This window comes from Bos javanicus, chromosome 23 (assembly GCF_032452875.1).
Source record: "Bos javanicus breed banteng chromosome 23, ARS-OSU_banteng_1.0, whole genome shotgun sequence".
NCBI lineage: Eukaryota > Metazoa > Chordata > Mammalia > Artiodactyla > Bovidae > Bos > Bos javanicus.
The window spans coordinates 28,130,906-28,149,813 of record NC_083890.1 but is presented as its reverse complement, the minus strand read 5'-3'; the positions used below and the strand labels follow the sequence as shown (position 1 = coordinate 28,149,813).

The following is an 18,908-nucleotide window of genomic DNA, read 5'->3' as shown; positions in this document are numbered from 1 at the left end:
CTTCCACTCCAGCCCTGCCTAGGTCTTAGGGACCAATCATGCCCAGTACTAGATGGATTCACAAGTTCGGCCCTCTAGTCCTCCCATGAGCCCCGTGGCCCCAGGGCCCTGGCACCGTGCCCTCCAGGTCAGGCCGTCTCCACCCCCTCTGCCTGCTCCACTCACCCCTAGAGGTAGGAGCCAGCCCTGGCTTCCACTCCATTCAGCCAAGTCAACACGATTGACTGCGTCCCGTGTGCCAGGCCCTCACTCTGGTGCTGGGGCTGCAGCAGCGATCATGGCAAAGACCTGGCCGGCTGCTGACTCCCCAGTAGAGGAGACCCACCATAAACAAATTAAGTGAGCAATAGGGGTGGTGACTTGAGACCCCCGGACCCACAGCTTCCTCTCTCCTTAGAATCCCAGGGAGCCTGCCCTCCCCCTACGCCAGCCCCAGGCACTGTCTCTTGGGAGCGCAGTATATGAACTTTGACAACCTCTGAGCTAATGTTTGCTTCAGGCAGGGAATCAGGACCAAGGGGAGAGGGAGACTCCAGGGAGGTCCTAGACGGACTGGCCACCACCCCTGCTGAGGGATACGTCAGTCCCTGGGGTTCCATGTCTGCCTTTGTCTCCGTCTCCACCTGTCCCCACCTGGTGTGTCATCTCTGGACACCTGGAAGCACCTGTCTTTGCAGGAGCCAGACACTGGAGGGCTTTCCCTGTCTCTGCTCTTTCACCTCATACTCATGGGCAGCTCCACCCAGGGCAAAAAGAGTGAACGTGTGTGAGTAAGGGGTGTGTGTGAGTAAGGGGTGTGGAGAGCAGGGCTGACGTAAGAGAAGTGGAAAGCAGAGGGTGCAGCTGAAGAAGAATCAGAATTTGAATCTCTTCCCAAAACCCAGGCATCCAACTGTCCCCCTCCCCCTCCCACCCCAGCCAGATCTCAGTCTTTCTAGAAGCCACCGTCTGCTCCCCACCAGCCCAGAACCCCGGACGCCACCCACCCAACCCCCACAACCTCTGCTGGGGCTGGGGCAGGAGTTGGTCCCTCCCAGTTGCTTTTCCCTGCCCCCAGATCCCACCCCTTGGGTAGACACACACGTTCCCTGCTACATGACAAAGCTGCTGTGGTCTCCCGTTATCAGGGCACCCCCGCAAGGCGGGGCGGTTCCATTTGTTTAAGATTTCAGCCTGAGGAGCCCCAGCCCCCGTGACGTCAAAGCTGGGCCCATATAAGCTGAGGGGACCCCAACCTACGGCCTCAAGCAGCCATCCAGCTCCGACATGGCCCAGCCAGCCCACTGCATCCGTTCCGTCTTTGGCCTCCAGTGCTTCTTCCTTTTCCTTCTCACCTCTCTGGAGGCAGGTAAGATGCCCTCAGAGGCGAGGGGTCACCATCACACAGGGGCATAGAAAACAGAGAGGAGTTGTTTCTTAGCGTGCCTATGGTTGACCAATCGCAGAAATGAACAGCAAGTGAATATGTGGTGGGAAGACGGGTGGGTTCCGAGCTGCTGCATGCAGTTGTCTAGGGTGTACACTGCTCAAATTTGCCAGCTGAGGGGCATGTTGGAGATGAAATACAGCCTATGCTCTGCTTCGCTCTGCTAAAACGTGGCCTGTGAGGCTGCAGACACCAAAGTGGGGCTTCTTCCCGTCTAGATGAAGACACTGGCTGCTGGCAGTCCTGGGTGGGCAGCAGTGGGGATCTGACACTCCCTGAGCATCTGCTTTGTGCAAGGAATTCACGGATGCTCAAAGTACTTCATCTCGTTTCATGTCCTCCAATCTCCTGAGGTGATTAATGATATCCCATTTTATAGTGAGGAAAGTGAGACTCAGAGAGGTAAAATGCTTGTCTAACATCACAGAGGCAAGCGGGGATCCCGCCACACCACCCCCGCCGCTGTCCTCAGGGCGCATAAAGAGCATTTCTTTCCTTGTTCTGCACCGACCTGCCTTCCAGCCCTGGCTCCGGCCCAGGTGCTTAGTCTGGGCTTCTGTAAAATGGGAAGATGCACCAGGCCAACTGGTTACTACACACCAAGTGTCATTCTAGGCATTTCATCTACATTTATTTACTTAATCCTCATGACAACTCAATACGGTGTGTGGTTTTATCCCCATTTTACAGTTGGGAAACATCCCAAGGCTTTGGGAAGAAAGTGAATATAGAAAAGTGTGATGATGGCCGGTATGGGAAAAGAATCTAAAAAAAAATAGAAGAGTGGAGATATATCTGAGTTGTACACCTGAAACTAATACATTGTAAATCAACTATATTCCAATAAAAATTAAAAAGAAAAGTTTGACAAGCCAAATAGATCTCACCAGGTAAAGTGAAATTGCAAAATCAGTTCACTTAATTAAGAGAGAGTTCTGGGACTGAAACTGGGGAGTGGAGATGCCCAAACATAGGGGGCTTTGGGAGGGGCCTGGGCAATTCAGAGGAGGGTCTTTACAAGGTAGACAATTGGCAGAAACAGGTTCAGAGGGACTCTCTACATATTGCATAGAGTCATTCACGGTAATAGCCTTGATGATCCCAAACCAGGGCCCAGAAAGGCCTAAGTATGGACACTCTAGGTCAGGGAAGGCAGCTGCTTTTCCTTCCAATAGTGTTTGACTGAAGGTGACGTTTATCCTTCCCTGAGCTCAGGGTCACGTTGAGGCTGGAGGGGCTGGGGGCAGGTGATGGGGCTGATGGTGGACAGCAGGGGCAGGGGCCAAGGAATCTCTCAGTGTCTCCACCAGGTCTCAGCAGCGCTGTGATTGGAGGCCCTTCCCCGCCCCTCCCACCCACCCCTACCTCAGAGGCACCAGAGCCGCCCTGAGCCACCACCCCAGTCTCACCCACCTTCTCTTCCCCTTCCCGTTAGGCTGGCTGTCTGACCTGCCACTCTCCAGCCCTCCGTCACGCTTCTGCCCAGGGAAAGGATCCTGCAAAGACAGGAGGGAATGAGTCTCGAATCAGCTCCGCACACATTCACTTATTTTTTTTTCTTACATTCACTTTTGAGGGAGATTTACTCTAGGGCAGTGGTCCCCAACTTCTTTGGCACCAGGGACCAGTTTTGTGGAAGAAAATTTTTCCACAGACCGGATGGTGAGGGGGGATGGTTTGGGGATGATTCAAGCTCATTATATTTATTATGCACTTCATTTCTATTATTATTACATCAGCTCCTCCTCAGATCATCAGGCTTTAGATCCCAGAGGTTGGGGACCCCCGCTCTAGGGCATAGGACAGGTGCAAGGCAAACTTGAAATCTGAATTCTGGAGCAGATCACGGGCTCCGTGGGTTTTGGTCTGGGAGACGGCCACGTTAGAGCTTGGCTGGCTGGGACCGAGGGGATGGTGGGGAAGGAAGGGCCCCTGGGTGCTCGGATCCTGCAGAGTGGAACAAGGTGGTGATGGGTGGGGAGGGCTTGAAGCTGGGGTGAGGTTGGGAGGGAGTCAGGGTGGAAGTGGAGTGTGAGTCAGGGCCAGGACATGACTGTGTCCAGCAGAGAGTGAGGCCAGGGTGGGGAGGGAAGAGTGTCAAGAGGAGCGGATGAAGACCTTTAGCCCATAGCTCTGGGGTACGCCCTGTCATTTACCCACGGGACCAATCAATACTCAGCTGCAGATAACTAGATCCTAGAACCCCAGAGTCTGCATCATGCAACCACAGAACCACAGGTGCAGAATCTAGATTAAATCATCACTGCAGAAAGCACAGATGGGGCTGAGGTCCTGGGGAGAATCTAAAAAAGACATTTTCCTACAGTAAGTGTCATTTGATTTAATTTCTATTACAAAAATAATATATTCTCATCCTAGAAACTGGAAAATGGGAAAAAATAGGAAAAGAAAATCTCTTCTAATAAACCCCAGTTGCCCAGTCAAATATTTGAGTGTATTTCTCTTTCATCTTTTTACTATGTCTGCGTTTTAGGTCCCATGTTGCGCTTAAACTATATAGACACTTTAACAAGCAGGCAAATGGAGTAAGCCATTTTTGAGGGGTGGGACATCAAGAAACATCAGAAATACTCTTTTGGGTGAGGCTGTTATGACAGAGGCCCCATGGCACAAGTTACTTAGTAGGATGTCCATATTCTTTTCAAACTAGTGAAAGAAGCAGATATAACAGACCTTTGGAACTGTATGCACAGTTTTGATATTGTAAGATTTGTTTTAATTCTTTTATCCAGGCTGAGTATCTACCTCCAGTGTCTTGTGCTAAAGCCAAGTTTTCCTCTTTGTCTATACCTCAGTGACCAAAACAGTTCTCTTCAGATCATTTTTATAGTCAGTGAAATGAATATCTCATGGTGAAAACTTCCTAGGAAAAGCAAGTTGCTACCAATGGTAGATCTACTGGGCAGAAGACATGGTCATCTCCACCCTGAGGTTTAGTCACTGATTTTCCTCAAGACTCAGGACCATGGGTTACACTGAGCTTCAGCTCCAGATTTTATAATCAATGGTTCCACGGCTATGTGATGTAGATCTGGAATTCTAAGATCTAGTTATCTAGGTCTAGTTATTGGCTATGTGACTCCTGTGGTTAAATAACCGGTATCCCAAAACTGGTGAGTGAGAGGTCTTCTTTCCACATCTTTTCATCTCAGGGCTCCATTACTTAACCCAGCAGAAGTTAAACCTTAGTCTCCCAACTTTCGGAGGTCACAATTATGTTTTTTTGTTTTTTTTTTTTTACTCAATATGCCTAATGAAAAGCTATTGGCATGGCTTCTGAAAAGTTTTCATCAGTCTTAAAAAATTCCCTCATTTATCTATTCAACAAATATTTATGAAGTGCCTCCTATGGCCCAGACATTGTTCTAGACTAGAGACATGGGATGAATAAAACACATAAAGTCCCTGCCACTGGGGGAGTAAACTGCACTTACTATATGTTAGAAAGTGATGAGTGCTCTGTTGATAAAACAGGAAGCAGCTCAGGAACGTGGAGGGCTGCCATTTTGAAGGTGTGGTCAAGGTAGGCACAGAGGTGTAGAAACCAGGGCAGGTAGAAGAGACATCTGGGGCTGCAGAAGGCTGGAGGGCAAGGCCACAGGCTCGGCTTCCCTTACTACCAAGAGAAAAACAAGAAAGTCTGAGATTGTTTCAAAGACTACTACTTCAAAGAGTCTTCTACACTTCAGCACCTTCAGTGCTCCATACTTCCTATAGTCTTCACACTAAACTGGTAGGTTGACATCGTTATTTACTGTTCAGGACCTGAGCCGTCAGAGCATTTAAGTGGCCTGAGTGAAGATGTAAAGCTAGTGAGGGATAGTGCCTGGACTCCATCCTGTCCTCTGACTCCTTAATAAGGCCAGTGGAATTGGCCATTCTGAACTGCCTGTCTGCCTATTTCTTCACTCCATGGATATTTTAGTCATCCCTTATCACATTTAAAAGCATCTGGGGTGTAGTGAAAAGCCTATCTTTGCCAATTACTCACCCTCTTTGAACTCCCTTTTTTCACCTGTAAAATAAGATCATATACTTGCCTCACAAGTTCATGGTGAAGATTAAATGAACAAGTATGTGAACAGCATCCTTCAGGGGTCCCACCAATGTCAGTGTTCTTTCTTCCCCAAGAGGCTGGGCTGACTTATGGGCTATATCACCGACTCAACGAACATGAGTTTGAGTAAACTGCAGGAGTTGGTGATGGACAGGGAGGCCTGGCATGCTGCAGTCCATGGGGTCACAAAGAGTTGGACATGACTGAGCGACTGAACTGAACTGAGTGTGGTCTTTACCAGTAAAAGTCTGGGCCCGGGAACCCAGAATATGTGTTTCAGTTCTGGCTCAACCTCTGCTGAGTGTCTTTGGGGAGATTGCTTAACCTCTCTTAGCCTTGCTTCCTCATCTATAAAAAGGAAAGGATAATAAATTCTCAATCTCAAAAGGTTGCTGTGAAAAGTAAATGCGTTAATACATGTCCTCCTTCATAAGACCTGCCTGTCTCTCAGTAAGTGTTCCAGAAAGGTTGGCCATTGCTGTGGCCAAGTCACCATTGTGTGCAAGTCATCATTTCTCCAAGAGACTCGAGTTTCTTTGCTGTAAAACAGGGACATTGACAGTTTCTGAGATGCCTTGTGGGGAGCTGGGAGATCAATTACCTTAGAAGACAACCCAGAAAGAATGGCTATGAGGCAACTGGCAGAGTGCCTGGCCCCAAGAAGGGCCCCAGTAAACGATAGCCATGGGTTTCCCTTGTGCCTCAGTGGTAAAGAACCCTCCTGCCAATGTAGGAACCACAGGAGACATGGGTTCGATCCCTGGGTCAGGAAGATCCCCTGGAAGAGGGCATGGTAACTCACTCTAGTATTCTTGCCTGGAGAATCCCAAGGATAGAGGAACCTGGCCAGCTACAGTCCATGGGGTCACAAAGAGTTGGACACGATTGGGTGACTGAGCACACACATACACACGCATGATCAGTATTGTTGCCAAGAAAGTCAGAGAATGACTCCAGCCAGTGAAGTGAGGGCCTGATTGTTCAGCCCTCCTCTCTCCCCACAACCTCAAATCCCATCAAGGGCCTTGGGCTTCCTTCCCACTCTTGACCCCTTCTTGCCCACCCATATTTCTTTCAAGGACTGAGTTCCTCAACCGTCAGCCCTCCTAAGCAGTCAGCAGGCGGGTGTGTGGATTGTGGTTTCCTGTGATTGGGAGTGCATCCAGGTTCTGGTCGCCACCTTGAGCTAACAGAGCCTGGAAATGTCAGTTATGTAACGACGCTATGTCTCACTCCTCAGTGCTCTCCTGGCCCTTACTCTCCTGGTTAGATATCAGAGACATCTCTTCTGCCTCCACTGGTTGTTCTTCCATGGAGTTAAGGCCCATATCTGTTCACTGATGGGGTTCACACCCTGTCCTTAAACATATTCGGTCCCTGCCAATCCAGCGGCCTCATTCACACCTCCTAGGACCCCCAGGTAAATCTCTTTCTCTTTCAAAAGGGCCACCTTCATCTGTCTCAGAGGGCTTCAGGTGTGTGAGAAGGGGGAGCCAGTGGGGAACCATAAGGGTTGAGTCCTCTCTTCTGCTTCCTGGGATCCAGATCAACCTTCATCATCAAAATGAAAGTTTCCCAACCTGCTCCTCTACCCACCCTCTGTCCCTCTTTTTATATTCTCGTGAGTCACCAGTGTCTACTTACTGTGGGAGGTTTTGCTAGAGGTCTTCCTTAGTCTCTCACACACTTACATCTTGAATGGAGCTGGACTATTATGGAAAGATGGAGATTAGGACATGTATTCCCTTTCCGCTCAGCTCTGCCATGGAAAGACAACTCTATTCCATAAGTATATAATCTCTAGTGCAACACTTGCAAAGCAAAATACCAGTCAATAATTCCTCTCAAAATCTTACAATGTGATAAACTGGACAGGGGTAGAGGTTGTAAGCTCAGTCGCTCAGTTGTGTCCAACTCTACTCAACTCCTGGACTGTAGCCCACCAGGCTTCTCTGTCCATGGAATTTTCCAGGCAAGAATACTGGAGTGGGTTGCCATTTCCCCCTCCAGGGGATCTTCCCGACCCAGGGATTGAACTCGTGTCTCTTGCATCTCCTGCATTGGCAGGGGGGTTCTTTACCACTGTGCCATGTGGGAAACCCGGGTAGAGGTTAACAGTCACACAAACAACTGGCATGTCACGTTGAAGGTAGCAGGAAAGAGTAACTAACAAAGAATTTTTTGAGCACTGAGATGAAGTTGGAGCTTATTTGCTGAGAAAGATGAGGAAAAAGGCCATAAAGCTAGGAAGATCAAAATTGAGGAGTGAGGAGCAGAGGTGGAGAGGAGAGAGGCGGCATTCCTGCTGAAATGCCACACCAGAGGTCCAGAGAGTGGAGGTGAGAACGGGAATGAGATAGCAGGGTATTCCAAAGACTGGCTGGGGAGACATAGCTGGGATAACAAAGGGAGCCCTACAGATGACATAAGAAGGGAAACAGGGAAGAGCATGGAGGAAGTTTCTTATTTGCCTCTCTCCCTTCACAGGTGCTGCCACACTTCAAGAACGCCGGAAAACTGGCGAATCCTCAATCTTTCTGGCTCCAGTCCTTGGTTCCATTACCTTGTCTAACCACACTGCTTTTCATTCAGAATACAGCTCTTCAGACGCCCTGATATCTACAGAAACCCATAAGTCAAAGCACCAATGCACTACCACGCACCGCTCCAAGCTGGCTCACCAAAGCTCCACAACCCAAGTTGCTCCTCCTGCTTCTGAACAGACCTCCAGCAAACAAAGAATAGGGCCAAATATCAAGAACGAACATGCTTCTGAACCTAATGACACCACTAATACAGATAGGGAAACACATACAACTCCAGTACCCAACAGAAAGAATACCACTTGTCTTAAGAGCACAACAAGCAGATCAACAGTGACAAGCAAACCAGCCAAAGTTGAAACATCAAGTAGCACCTCAAACAAGACTACTGAAAAGACAACACAAAACCTAGGAAAAGGGAGTGACCACAAGCAATCAACCACAGGGGGCCATGAGTGGACCACAGGAACCCCAGTAAAGTCCACAGAACATGAAGCAAAGACCACAGGGGACAATGAGAGGGCCACTGGAGCCTCAGAAAAGTCCACAGGACACGAAGGAAAGACCACATCAAACCATGAGAGGCCCACTGAAACCTACAGAGGAAATATCACACCGGGCCATGAGAACACCACAGGAACCCCAGAAACGCCCACAGAACATGAAGGAAAGACCACATGGACCCATTATAAGACCACAGGAGGTTCAGCAAAATCTACTAGACATCAAGAAAAGACCACGTCAGTCACTGAGATCATAAAAACGTCAATAAAACTCACAGCAAAAAACACAGCAGCCACAGAGAACATAAGACCTACAGTGAAAGTCACAGGAAATGCATCTATCAGCACTAGATCTCCTTGTACCAGTAACAAGGCTCCCCGGTGTGTACGCACTGGTTCCTCTACACCCGTGTCAGACACCCCCAACAACAATGACTCACGAGGAGTTGTCCATGAGGGAGAAACGGAAGGGAGTGATTCCTTCCCCGCATGGGCCATAGTGGTCGTGATCCTGTTGAGTGTGATTCTCCTTCTGGTGTTCATCAGCCTGATTGTCCTGGTAAGGGAGAGTAATGGCCAGGGAGGGTGAATCCATGGAACAGGGAGTTGAGATGATATATGGATCAGAACTGGAGGGAATGATAAGTCAAGAAAAAGCGGCATGGTGTGGGAAAAGATAATAGAGGGAATGTGGTGGTGGAAACTATGGAGAAAAAAAATAGATGCATGGGACATGAAAAATGGAATTGGGAAGCAAGCAGTGACTGAGAAAAAAAAGCTGTGAAGCAGGGAAAACGTAGGGGTTGGAGACAGAGTCTGGGGGTAAGAATAGGCGACATTCGGATAAAGAAAATAGGACAGAAGAGGAAACTGGAAATGAAGTCTGGAACTCTATACTGAATGTGGGACTGGAATAAGGATTAGGATTTGAATGGAATCTTGGGAAAGGAGCAAGTCAAAGGTCCAAGGTCAGGGAGAACAGAATTGAGGACCTGAGATATGGGTGTTGATAAAGGCAAATGGCATGGCAGATGGTACTCACTCCTCTTTTCTCCTCCCAATCACAGGCCTCCTACTTGGCTGGAACACGCTGTGCACTGACCCAGAACACTGAGAATAACGACTCAGAGAATGTCGGGGGCTCCAATTCCTACCCAGTTTACTTGATGGAGCAACAGACTCTCGGCCCATCCCAGACACCTGGCCCACGATGATCATTCAGAAGTCGCTCACCCCTAGATTTTCCATGACCTATCCCTTTCCTGGATGAGACCCATAACAGGGACCCACAATTGTGAGTCCCACAAGTGAGACCCACAGTTCCTATTTCCTGGACTCCAAGAAGGGCAAAGTACTGAGAGTTAACACGCTAACATTTCAACTGCTGTGCTCTTATTTAAACCAGCCAAGGCGTGAGATGATAAGCAAAAAGGATATGAGTTTGGGATGGATGTATGGGGTGGAGATCAATATAGGACTCCGAGTCCTTGGAGGGGGCAGCACAGTTGGGGAGTCCTGGGAGGGGGCAGCACAGTGGGGGAGCCTTAGAAAGCAATGCTCCAGACCTGACCGAGTCAGGATTATAGGCAGGGGGAGTCAAAAGACAGAGCCTGTGGGTTTCAGGACCAACCTATATTATTTCCACCTCTCACTTAGAGTTTCTGTGTGGACAGCTTTGTCTCTCAGTTCCTAGGGCCCTTGATTTTTTTTTTTTTTAAATAAAAAAATATTTAAAAGAAATGAGAAGAAAAGAGGATTTCTTTCTCCACCCTCTACATTCTCAGAAAAATTCCAGGAAAGATCATCCCACAGAATGATATCTCCCACCTAGATGGCTTGGCCCTCTTCCTTCTGAATCCCTTAGTTTTTCTAAATGTCTACAGTGGGCATCCTGTTGCTGGGTTGTGAGTGGGCATGCAGGGAGGGATTTTTGTTTGGCCTGCAGTCTCTTCCATGGATCTCCACCCCAGGCCTTCCTTGACAGTGTTCCCCACTCATCATTTATTTTTCTTGTGTCTTCCCCTAAAGCCCCAAAGTCTTGGCTTTTTCCTGTAGACGTCACCCATCTTCTCTACTGCCCCTATCCTCTCTCCTCACACCTTCACCCCTGATTCTGATTTTTCTCCTTACAGACATTTCATCTGGGTTTTTCTCTCCAATTTATTAAAGTTCTTTCCTCTATTACTGATTGGGCAGAAGGAGAGTCAGCTGATGACAGATAGCTTCTTTCTATCCATTGTTCTTTCTATAATAAAGTGTAAAATAGTTATAAAATAAAGCATAATAATTACTGGACTATCAGTTGGGAGAAAGTCCTGACATGTTCCTGGCTTTAGCTGTGACCTTGCAGAGAACCTTGAGCAGGAGTGGCTAGAAGTCAGGGATTCTTTGGAGGGTAAGGAAGAGAAGGCCGAATCTCCATTGCTCCTAAAATGGCTTATTCCTGGATTTTGAGAAGAGCCAGCCTGAATTCATGCTTGGCTCATTTGAATGGTGACAAAATGAGGAGAAAATGGGTTAGTAAGCAAGTATTTCTAAGTACCTATTATACATTCTGTTGAGGACTACAAAAAAGTATAAGACATTGCTCTCATCTGAGACACCAAAACAGGAAAGTAGGAATTAATTCAATAAGAGTTATCACAAGGCAGTACTACACAAAATAAAACAAGACTCCAATTAATTAAGCCCAAATTTATGCACATCTGCCATGTCCAGTACTCGTTAAGACAGCAGCCCTGCTCTAAAATCATTCTGTGTCCAGACGTAGGTCCCGACAGAACATCTGCCGGTCATCCATGTAGCCTTGGGTCTCACCCTTGCTAGAAGAGGATAAGGCAAGAGTGAGAGAGAAAGGCAAGAGAAAGGCTCTCTAGGTTTGCCAAAGGCCTTCCAACCTTGACTCCGTCCAGAATCAAGCAGCAGGGTCGTGGGCAGCTTTTTGGCAACCCCCTTTGCAAGAGGCTGGAAGGCCATCATGGACACCACTCCTGGTCTGGATTTTCCTATCACTGGATCATCTGCCAGGACCCAGCTCTGGGCTGGGAGGGCCCTCAGGCCTGAGGAGCTCTCTGCATCTCCCGCTGCAGATCCCTAACGTGGGTTCTGAAAAGCAGGCAAGCCAGGTGCAGAGGGGGCCCCAACATATGTGCCTGGAGAGAGCCTGGAGGCAGAGAGGGACGCCTGGTTTCCAGAGAAGGCTGGGATGCTGTAGGAAGAAAGGAGGAGGCAGCCGGGTTTCCAGACTCTTGACAGATGGTGACTGATCATGTGACAGCTGCCAGGACAGGAGGTCACTCGCCCTGGGAGGAAAGCAGATACCCCCTAACCCCAGACTCTTAAACACTGAATTTTCCCAGCCCGGACCCTAATCAAAGAACTTAAACAAAACAGAGCAAAACAGCCAACCCGACCAATGCCTGCCCCTCAAGGCACCAAAATGGAGCACTCGGGGTCAAAGGGCCCGTGTTTGGGGGAGTGGGGATGGTTCTTCATCTCCCCAAAGCAAACGGGGACTATGGGCCCCAGGGCGCGGCCTTGAAGGTCTCCCTTCTCACTTGTCTCTCCCAGGATAATGATCACTTGGAAATCGAAGGACAAATCCTTTAACAAGATCTGGAGCTGGGCTCGGGTTAGGAAAAATTACTTAAGGAGTGAGTGGCAAGCCAGGGAATCGGCTCCCGGCTCACAGGCTTATCGCTGCCCCCGCTCCCGGGGCCCCAGTTCCGGGGGAGAGGAGAGCACTGCCCTGGCCGAGGGCGCCCAAGACCCCAAGGGCTGGAGGGGGCTCCGGGTGCGAGAGCAGCCGGGGCGCCGGGTTCCCCAGGCGGGGACGCGGCCCTCCGTCCCTGGAGGCCACACTTGACCTGCGGCTGCGGAACTCGCTCCCTAACAGCTCAGCGTCAGCCCGAATCCGGCTCACCATACGGCGGAGGGCGACACCAGAGGGCGACAGTCCCCGGCTGCGGACTCACCACCCTCGCTTCCCCCAGCGGAACGCCCGGCCTGGCGGGCTCCGGCGGATGCCCTCCAACCGCCCTGAAGCCCCTCTGACGAGGAAAAAGGCGGTAGGGGGCTGTTTCAGGCGAGTCCCCTCTCCTGGCCTCAGCCACAGTCGCTGAGAGCCCCACAACCTCCACGTAACGTCTGTGCCCACGACACGCCCTATTTGGTTTTTGGCTGTGCGGGAAAGCTATGGGATCTTAGTTCCCTGACCAGGGATCGAACCCCAGCCTTTTGTGCTGAAAGCGCTAGAGTCTTAACCACTGGACCACCGGGAAAGTTCCGGCACCCTCTATTCTGATCTCTGAATCCACCCAGGCCTCCTCCAAAGTCTCTAAGACTACCGGGCCTCAGCAACAACATCCGTGTCCACCGCAGCCTCCACCATCAGGACCACAACATCTGAGAGCACCATGGCCTCCGCCCCCAATCCTGAGAGGTGGACGGCTGCTTACACAGCCTCTGATACCGCAGCTGCTAAGTCGCTTCAGTCGTGTCCGACTCTGTGTGACCCCAGAGACGGCCTCCCACCAGGCTCCCCCGTCCCTGGGATTCTCCAGGCAAGAACACTGGAGTGGGTTGCCATTTCCTTCTCCAATACATGAAAGTGAAAAGTGAAAGCGAAGTCGCTCAGTTGTGTCTGACTCCTAGCGACCCCATGGACTGCAGCCTACCAGGTTCCTCTGTCCATGGGATTTTCCAGGCAAGAGTACTGGAGTGGGGTGATACCGCAGCAGTCTCCACTAAAACCTCTGCCCCCGCCACAGCTACCACAGTGCCCACTGAGACCACCACAGCTTCCATGGTGGCATCTGTGCCCATCACAGTCTCCACCAATGAAACCACCACAGGCTTTGAGACCACCCACCATGGCTTCTACCATAGCCTCAGGAACCCCTGTGGAGTCTGTGCCCACCCAGGCCTCTGAAACTACTGTGGCCATCTCAAAATACTGAGTATTGGTATTAGTCCAGGGGATGTGAAGGATACTTCACAAGTCAAATCTTGCTTGTTATTTGTCTTTCCAAATAAAGTGCTGGAACACAGCCATGCCTATTTGTTTACATTTATAGCTGCTTTCCAGCTACTTTGCATAATTGTGACAGAAACTGTGACCAAATGGCTTAAAAATCTACCATCTAGCTCTTTACAGGAAGAGTTTGCCAACCTTGCTCTAGTCCAAGACCAAAACTAGTTTTTTTTCATACTCCGGCACTTGCTGTTAAAAAAACCCATCTCTGCACTTGCCATCAGCACTCATAATGGAACTGATTCTACCCACTTTGTTCCGACACCTTCTGCTATTCCAGTGACTGAGACTGTTCTATCAGCATAGCCACTTCCCATCTAAACACAACATTGCTGTGGACACCACCATCTCTAATGCCTCTTCTATATCAGGTCCTCCCCCCTTGTCTGAGTCCCCTCTCCTCCTGCCCCGGCCCCTGGGGTCACCATCTTCTTCATGAGGATCAGGTTCTTCCACATCTATTTGGAGCACACTCAGCTCGACTTTGTTGATCACCACGAATGTGTTCAGTTTATATCACCTCTGCTCCAAGTCATGACCATTGCCTCATCCATGGGTAAATCTTATTCTGTCATCTCTTCCTCCAGCACTATCCTTATACCCAGTGACTAGATCACAAGAGTATCAGACCCTGTTCCTGCACACCCTCTTCTCTGTGGGTGGCCACTTCCATAATTGAATAGATCTCCCACTTCTCCATCAGCCATGGTCACATTTCCTCAATCTTCTGCCTCCACCATCCGCAGTACCATCCATGCATGTATTCTACCTCCTCTTCTGAAAGACACTCGTCTCCATTCTGGGGACTGTGGCCTCGGGAGAATCACTTTCTACTGTCTCTCTTCCCACCGCAACACCTCCCCTCAAACCAGCACCACAGTTGTGTTAGAGTCAACCCCTCTGCTCTAAGGACACCTGCCTCTCCATTAATTTTCTCCACTACAAGTCCATCATGTTGGGTAATCTATTTCCCAGGCACTAGGATCCCTGCAACAAAACCCAGATATCCCCATTTCCGTCACCCCCGCTCCTGGAGTAAACTCCACATCTCCTGCTACCAGCAATACCATCCCTGGGATAGCCCTGATGCCCCATATACCTCTGGCCTGGGCACATCCATTATTGGAGCATCATCCACCACCACAGTGCCAGGTACTAGGACCACCAGGACAGGATGTCCCCACGAGCCAACCAGCAGTCCTGGAATCAGCACCATCTCTCATGAAACAAGCCCTGTCAGCATGGGCACAAACATAAGTTAGTGTGAACCACATGCCAACCCATGTGCTTCAACCGAATGGATATTTGCAGCCTGAGGCATCACCCTCATTTCTCTGGCTGCAGCTGTGGCTGAGTTGGACTAACGCAGGACTGAGTTTTGTCTGGTGAATTACTGTGCACGGAGAGGGGGGGACCCACCTAGAAGATGGATCATGAATGGGAACAGAATAATAGAAATGGGACCAGTAAGACATTCAGAACGAGAAAGCAATGTGTGGCAACTCACGCATGCTAGCCTCATCAACACGAGATCAGCGGGAGCAAACTTGTCTCACTAAGTCAGATTTATTGGCTTGTTGTACCAAAAGAGACTGTACACTAGAGGGACTAAGGAGCTTCTTATCAACTAAGGAAGAGGCATTGTAGTGTTGAGGAAAGCGTGGAGTTTGGGTGCAAGTTAAATGAAGCAGTTTTAATAAGCTTAGAACAAAGCAGGACTGTGTGTACAAGGATCCACAGCGACGGGAGACTGTGAAGTAGACCTGGTTTCCTTGGAAACTGTATAATTACAAGAGACCTGGAATGTTATTCAGAAAGTCTCATCTCCCCCAGGGTAGGAATTCCAGGCTGCTTCTCTATGGCAGAGTGACTTAGATTCTCCAGATAAGAATGGGCTATTTCCTTCTTACTGATTCAAATGGCAAATTTTCAATAGTCTATGATTTCACAGAACTAAATTTTTCATTGACAAAATCATTGAAAGTGAGTAAGTCACTCAAAGAAGGGGGCTGTTTTGATGCTTCACAGCTGCAGTGTGTCCTTGGGAAAAATACTTTCAGTGATCTTTGCATCTGGTTTGATCTACATTGTTATCCCAGCCTGGTGAACTATAAGATAGACTGTTACCTTCTCCGTCAGAGTTTTACTTTCTCACATGACATAATACAAAGGCCACAAGAGGGAGCAAAACAGAAAATATAAATGATAGATTATACAGCAAGAAGTAGAAAAAAAGAAAACAAAGATGAAGTGGCGGCCCAAGAGAAAGGTAAATGCATGGGTCTATGTGGTGTGAACAGAGGCGAGGATAAAGGAAAGCATATCTTTTTTTAAAAAAATAGCTGGAACTAAAACTAAGTGTTAATTTTAATTCTGGAATTCCTAAAAAATAAAGCAAAAAGACAACTACACTGTAATGTATTCCTTCTGCCAAACTAAAGACACAAGAGATTTCCTGAGAAGCAAATTGCATTTCCAGAAAAAAGGCACTCTCAAAGAAATCAAGAAATTTATTACATGAATCCTGTAATGAGACAGCAGACTCATAATAGAGTCCGTCTTCCACTATGATTTTGTAAAAGATCCAAAGCACATATAAAAAGGGGCATTTCTTAAATTGATCTTATCTAAAATCCAGCCCACTCAAGTTCTCCATTTCTCATTTCAGGAGCAATATTTAAAATATTTACCGGCAGAATGGCACAAACCTTGGTTTTGGTGCAGAGCCTGAGAAGAATCCTACTGTGTCTGGTTATTTCTTTCGTCTGACTGTGGCAAGTCCTGGGGTCCTGAGGGAAGGTCTTTGATTGGAGGGACTTTGCTCAGGGGGCTGTGTACAGTGGTTATTTATCAACTGGTAGAGAAGAATTTTAATATTTTAACAACTGATGTGACCTGACCTTTAAGCATAGATCTGGGTGTAAGTCTAGAATGGAGTATGAAGCACTATAAATTCAAAACATCTTCCCTACGTCCTGAATTCCAGTAATTTTAAGGTGATGTCTGGCTGTGATTTTCATTTTGGTACTCCCAGGTAGATCCTCAAGTGTGGCTGCCATTCATGTTGAACATGCCCATCTAAGAGTGTGACTGTAAAGCTTTAAATAAAATAACATTTAGCAGTTAAAAAAAAAAAAAAGCTGGAACTATGCACTAAAAAAAGGATCTTTAGAAGGGATGAACATTTGGCCCCCAACAGATTTTTCACTATCATAGATATCCCTACATGCTAATTCCCAGGATGAGAGTAAGGGGCTCTTTTCCCCTGTTTTTATTATTTTACCTAAGTGAAAAGAAATTCACTTTTGTAGGTGCCTCTTGTGTGTGTGTGTTAGTCACTCAGTCATGTCTGACTCTTTGTGACCCCCAAGGACTGTAGCCCACCAGGCTCCTCTGTCCAGGGGATTTCCCAGACAAGAATGCTGGAGTGGGTTGCCATGCCCTCCTCCAGGGGATCTTCCTGACACAGGCTCCGAACGTGGGTCTCCTGCACTGCAAGGCAGATTCTTTACCATCTGAGCCACCAGGGGTACCTCTTAGCACACATCAAATAAGTTGGACACACTAAGGGAGGGTAACAAGAAAATACCCTTAGCAAGGACAGAGCCCCATTCTTGTATAGAGGAGGCTTCTGAGCTTTGAGAGCTGACCTATTTGGAGGCCTAAAGCCCCCTGCAGTTCTCTGGGGGTGGGAGAGGAGTGACAGCCACATGCCAGTGGCAGAAGGCGTTTCTGCATTCTATTCTCCATCCTAGTTTTAACCCTCTAATATATCTTTCTTGTTTAATTTTTTTTTAATGTATTTATACTGTCTGGGGACTTCCCTGGTGGTCCAGTGATTAAGAATCTACCTTCCAATGCAGGAGATGTGGGTTCAATCCCTGGTCGAGGAACTAAGATCCCACATGCCACAGGGCAACTATTATAAGCCCATGAGCCACAACTATAGAGAAGCCCGTACACCTCAACGAATACCCAGTGCAGACGAAATATTTAAATATATATATATATCTATACTTTCCTTTTTTGGCAGTATGTATTCCTGAAGTAGACTTCAATGTATGTAGGATAAGCCAGAGTAAATACACAATAAATAAATGAAAAATCCACACACCAGCCACAAATGGCTGGCATAATTTATAATCAACATACTTGCATTTCTTATTTCAGATTCTCTGATCCCTCCCAGTGGGGAGAACAAAATGTGACTTACCAGCCATGAACAATCCTCTAATTGTTTAAGGTAAAGATGTAATAATAATAACTAGTACTTTATTAACTGTGTAGGTCCTGGTCTAAAGTACAAAAAAGCATTGTTTCTCCTTAATTCTGCTTACTCTTATTATTCCATTTTACAGGCTAGACACTGCAGTCAGAGACTGAAGGCGCTTGTTGAAGATCACAGGGCGAGGTGGTGACAGAACTGGGGCTCTAACTCAAGTCTGCTTCACAGGAGAGTCTGTGCTCTTAGCCTCAGTGTTTAAAGCTGGTTCTCCAACTTTTAGTTCTTAATGGGCCTTCCTTTATCTTAAAAAATAATTGAAGTGTAACTTACAAGAAGTGCACAGATCTCAAGTGTACATCTTGATTATTTTAAAAATGTGTACGCACCCGAATAACCACCAACCCATTCAAAATAGTGAACATTCCTAGCATCTGAGTAGTTTCTGTGTCTACTCCCTGTCAATACCTGCCTGACCAACTATTATTCTGACTTCTAATTTATGAACTCTCATAAGTTTCTTGTTTTTACTTGCCCTCATCAACATGTGACTTTCTTGGCTGATAAACACAATGAAAGCCTCCCTATTTCTGGGAGACTCTTGGCTGTGGATTTGCCAAGGTAGAGGGCAATGATCGTAGCATTCATATAGAGAATATGTAAGTGCAGTAATCACTGTTACTGTTTTCTCAGAGATGCTGAAAAAAAATAAGAGGAAGAGAGATACACACCAAGAATGGATGAAAAGAGAAAATTTGTGATTTTTGGCAATCCAAGTTTTAATGATCTGAAAGAAAAGGATTTAACTTTAATAATATATATATTTTCTCTTTTATAAGAACTTTTAAAATAATTTTATTTATTTGTTTTTGGCTGTGCTGGGTCTCTGTTGCTGTGTGGGCTTTGCTCTAGTTGTGGAGATCAGGGGCTACTCTCTAGTTTCAGTGCTCGGGCTTCTCATTTCAGTGGCTTCTCTTGTGAAGCACAGAATCTAGCAGGATGCACGGACTTCAGTAGTTGCGGCTCCCGGGCTCTAGAGCTCTAGAGCACAGGCTCAACAGCTGTAGGCACGGGCTTAGACGCGCCGCAGAATGTGGGATCTTC

General features: G+C 47.8%; 1 protein-coding gene across 2 annotated transcripts; it reads left to right on the top strand.

Annotated features, from left to right (window-relative positions):
- The first annotated feature begins 1,125 nt into the window (after positions 1-1,125).
- Positions 1,126-10,381, top strand: MUCL3 (mucin like 3). Of its 2 annotated transcripts, none has more exons than XM_061398567.1 (3): positions 1,126-1,348; positions 8,097-9,109; positions 9,618-10,381. In XM_061398567.1, the coding sequence occupies exons 1-3, from the start codon at positions 1,267-1,269 to the stop codon at positions 9,762-9,764; spliced, it is 1,242 nt and encodes a 413-aa protein (XP_061254551.1). In that variant the 5' UTR covers positions 1,126-1,266; the 3' UTR covers positions 9,765-10,381. The 2 variants fall into 2 exon arrangements, with proteins under 2 accessions (XP_061254551.1, XP_061254550.1); XM_061398566.1 differs by having other exon boundaries at positions 1,153-1,348; positions 7,992-9,109; positions 9,618-10,380.
- Positions 10,382-18,908: the final 8,527 nt, after the last annotated feature.

Excerpts from the sequence above, each read along its gene's own strand:
- MUCL3 (XM_061398566.1), top strand. The coding sequence starts at position 1,267 with ATGGCCCAGCCAGCCCACTGCATCCGTTCCGTCTTTGGCCTCCAGTGC. Across the intron at positions 1,349-7,991 it reads TCTCACCTCTCTGGAGGCAG|GTGCTGCCACACTTCAAGAA; the intron begins GTAAGATGCCCT and ends CTCCCTTCACAG. Across the intron at positions 9,110-9,617 it reads TCATCAGCCTGATTGTCCTG|GCCTCCTACTTGGCTGGAAC; the intron begins GTAAGGGAGAGT and ends TCCCAATCACAG.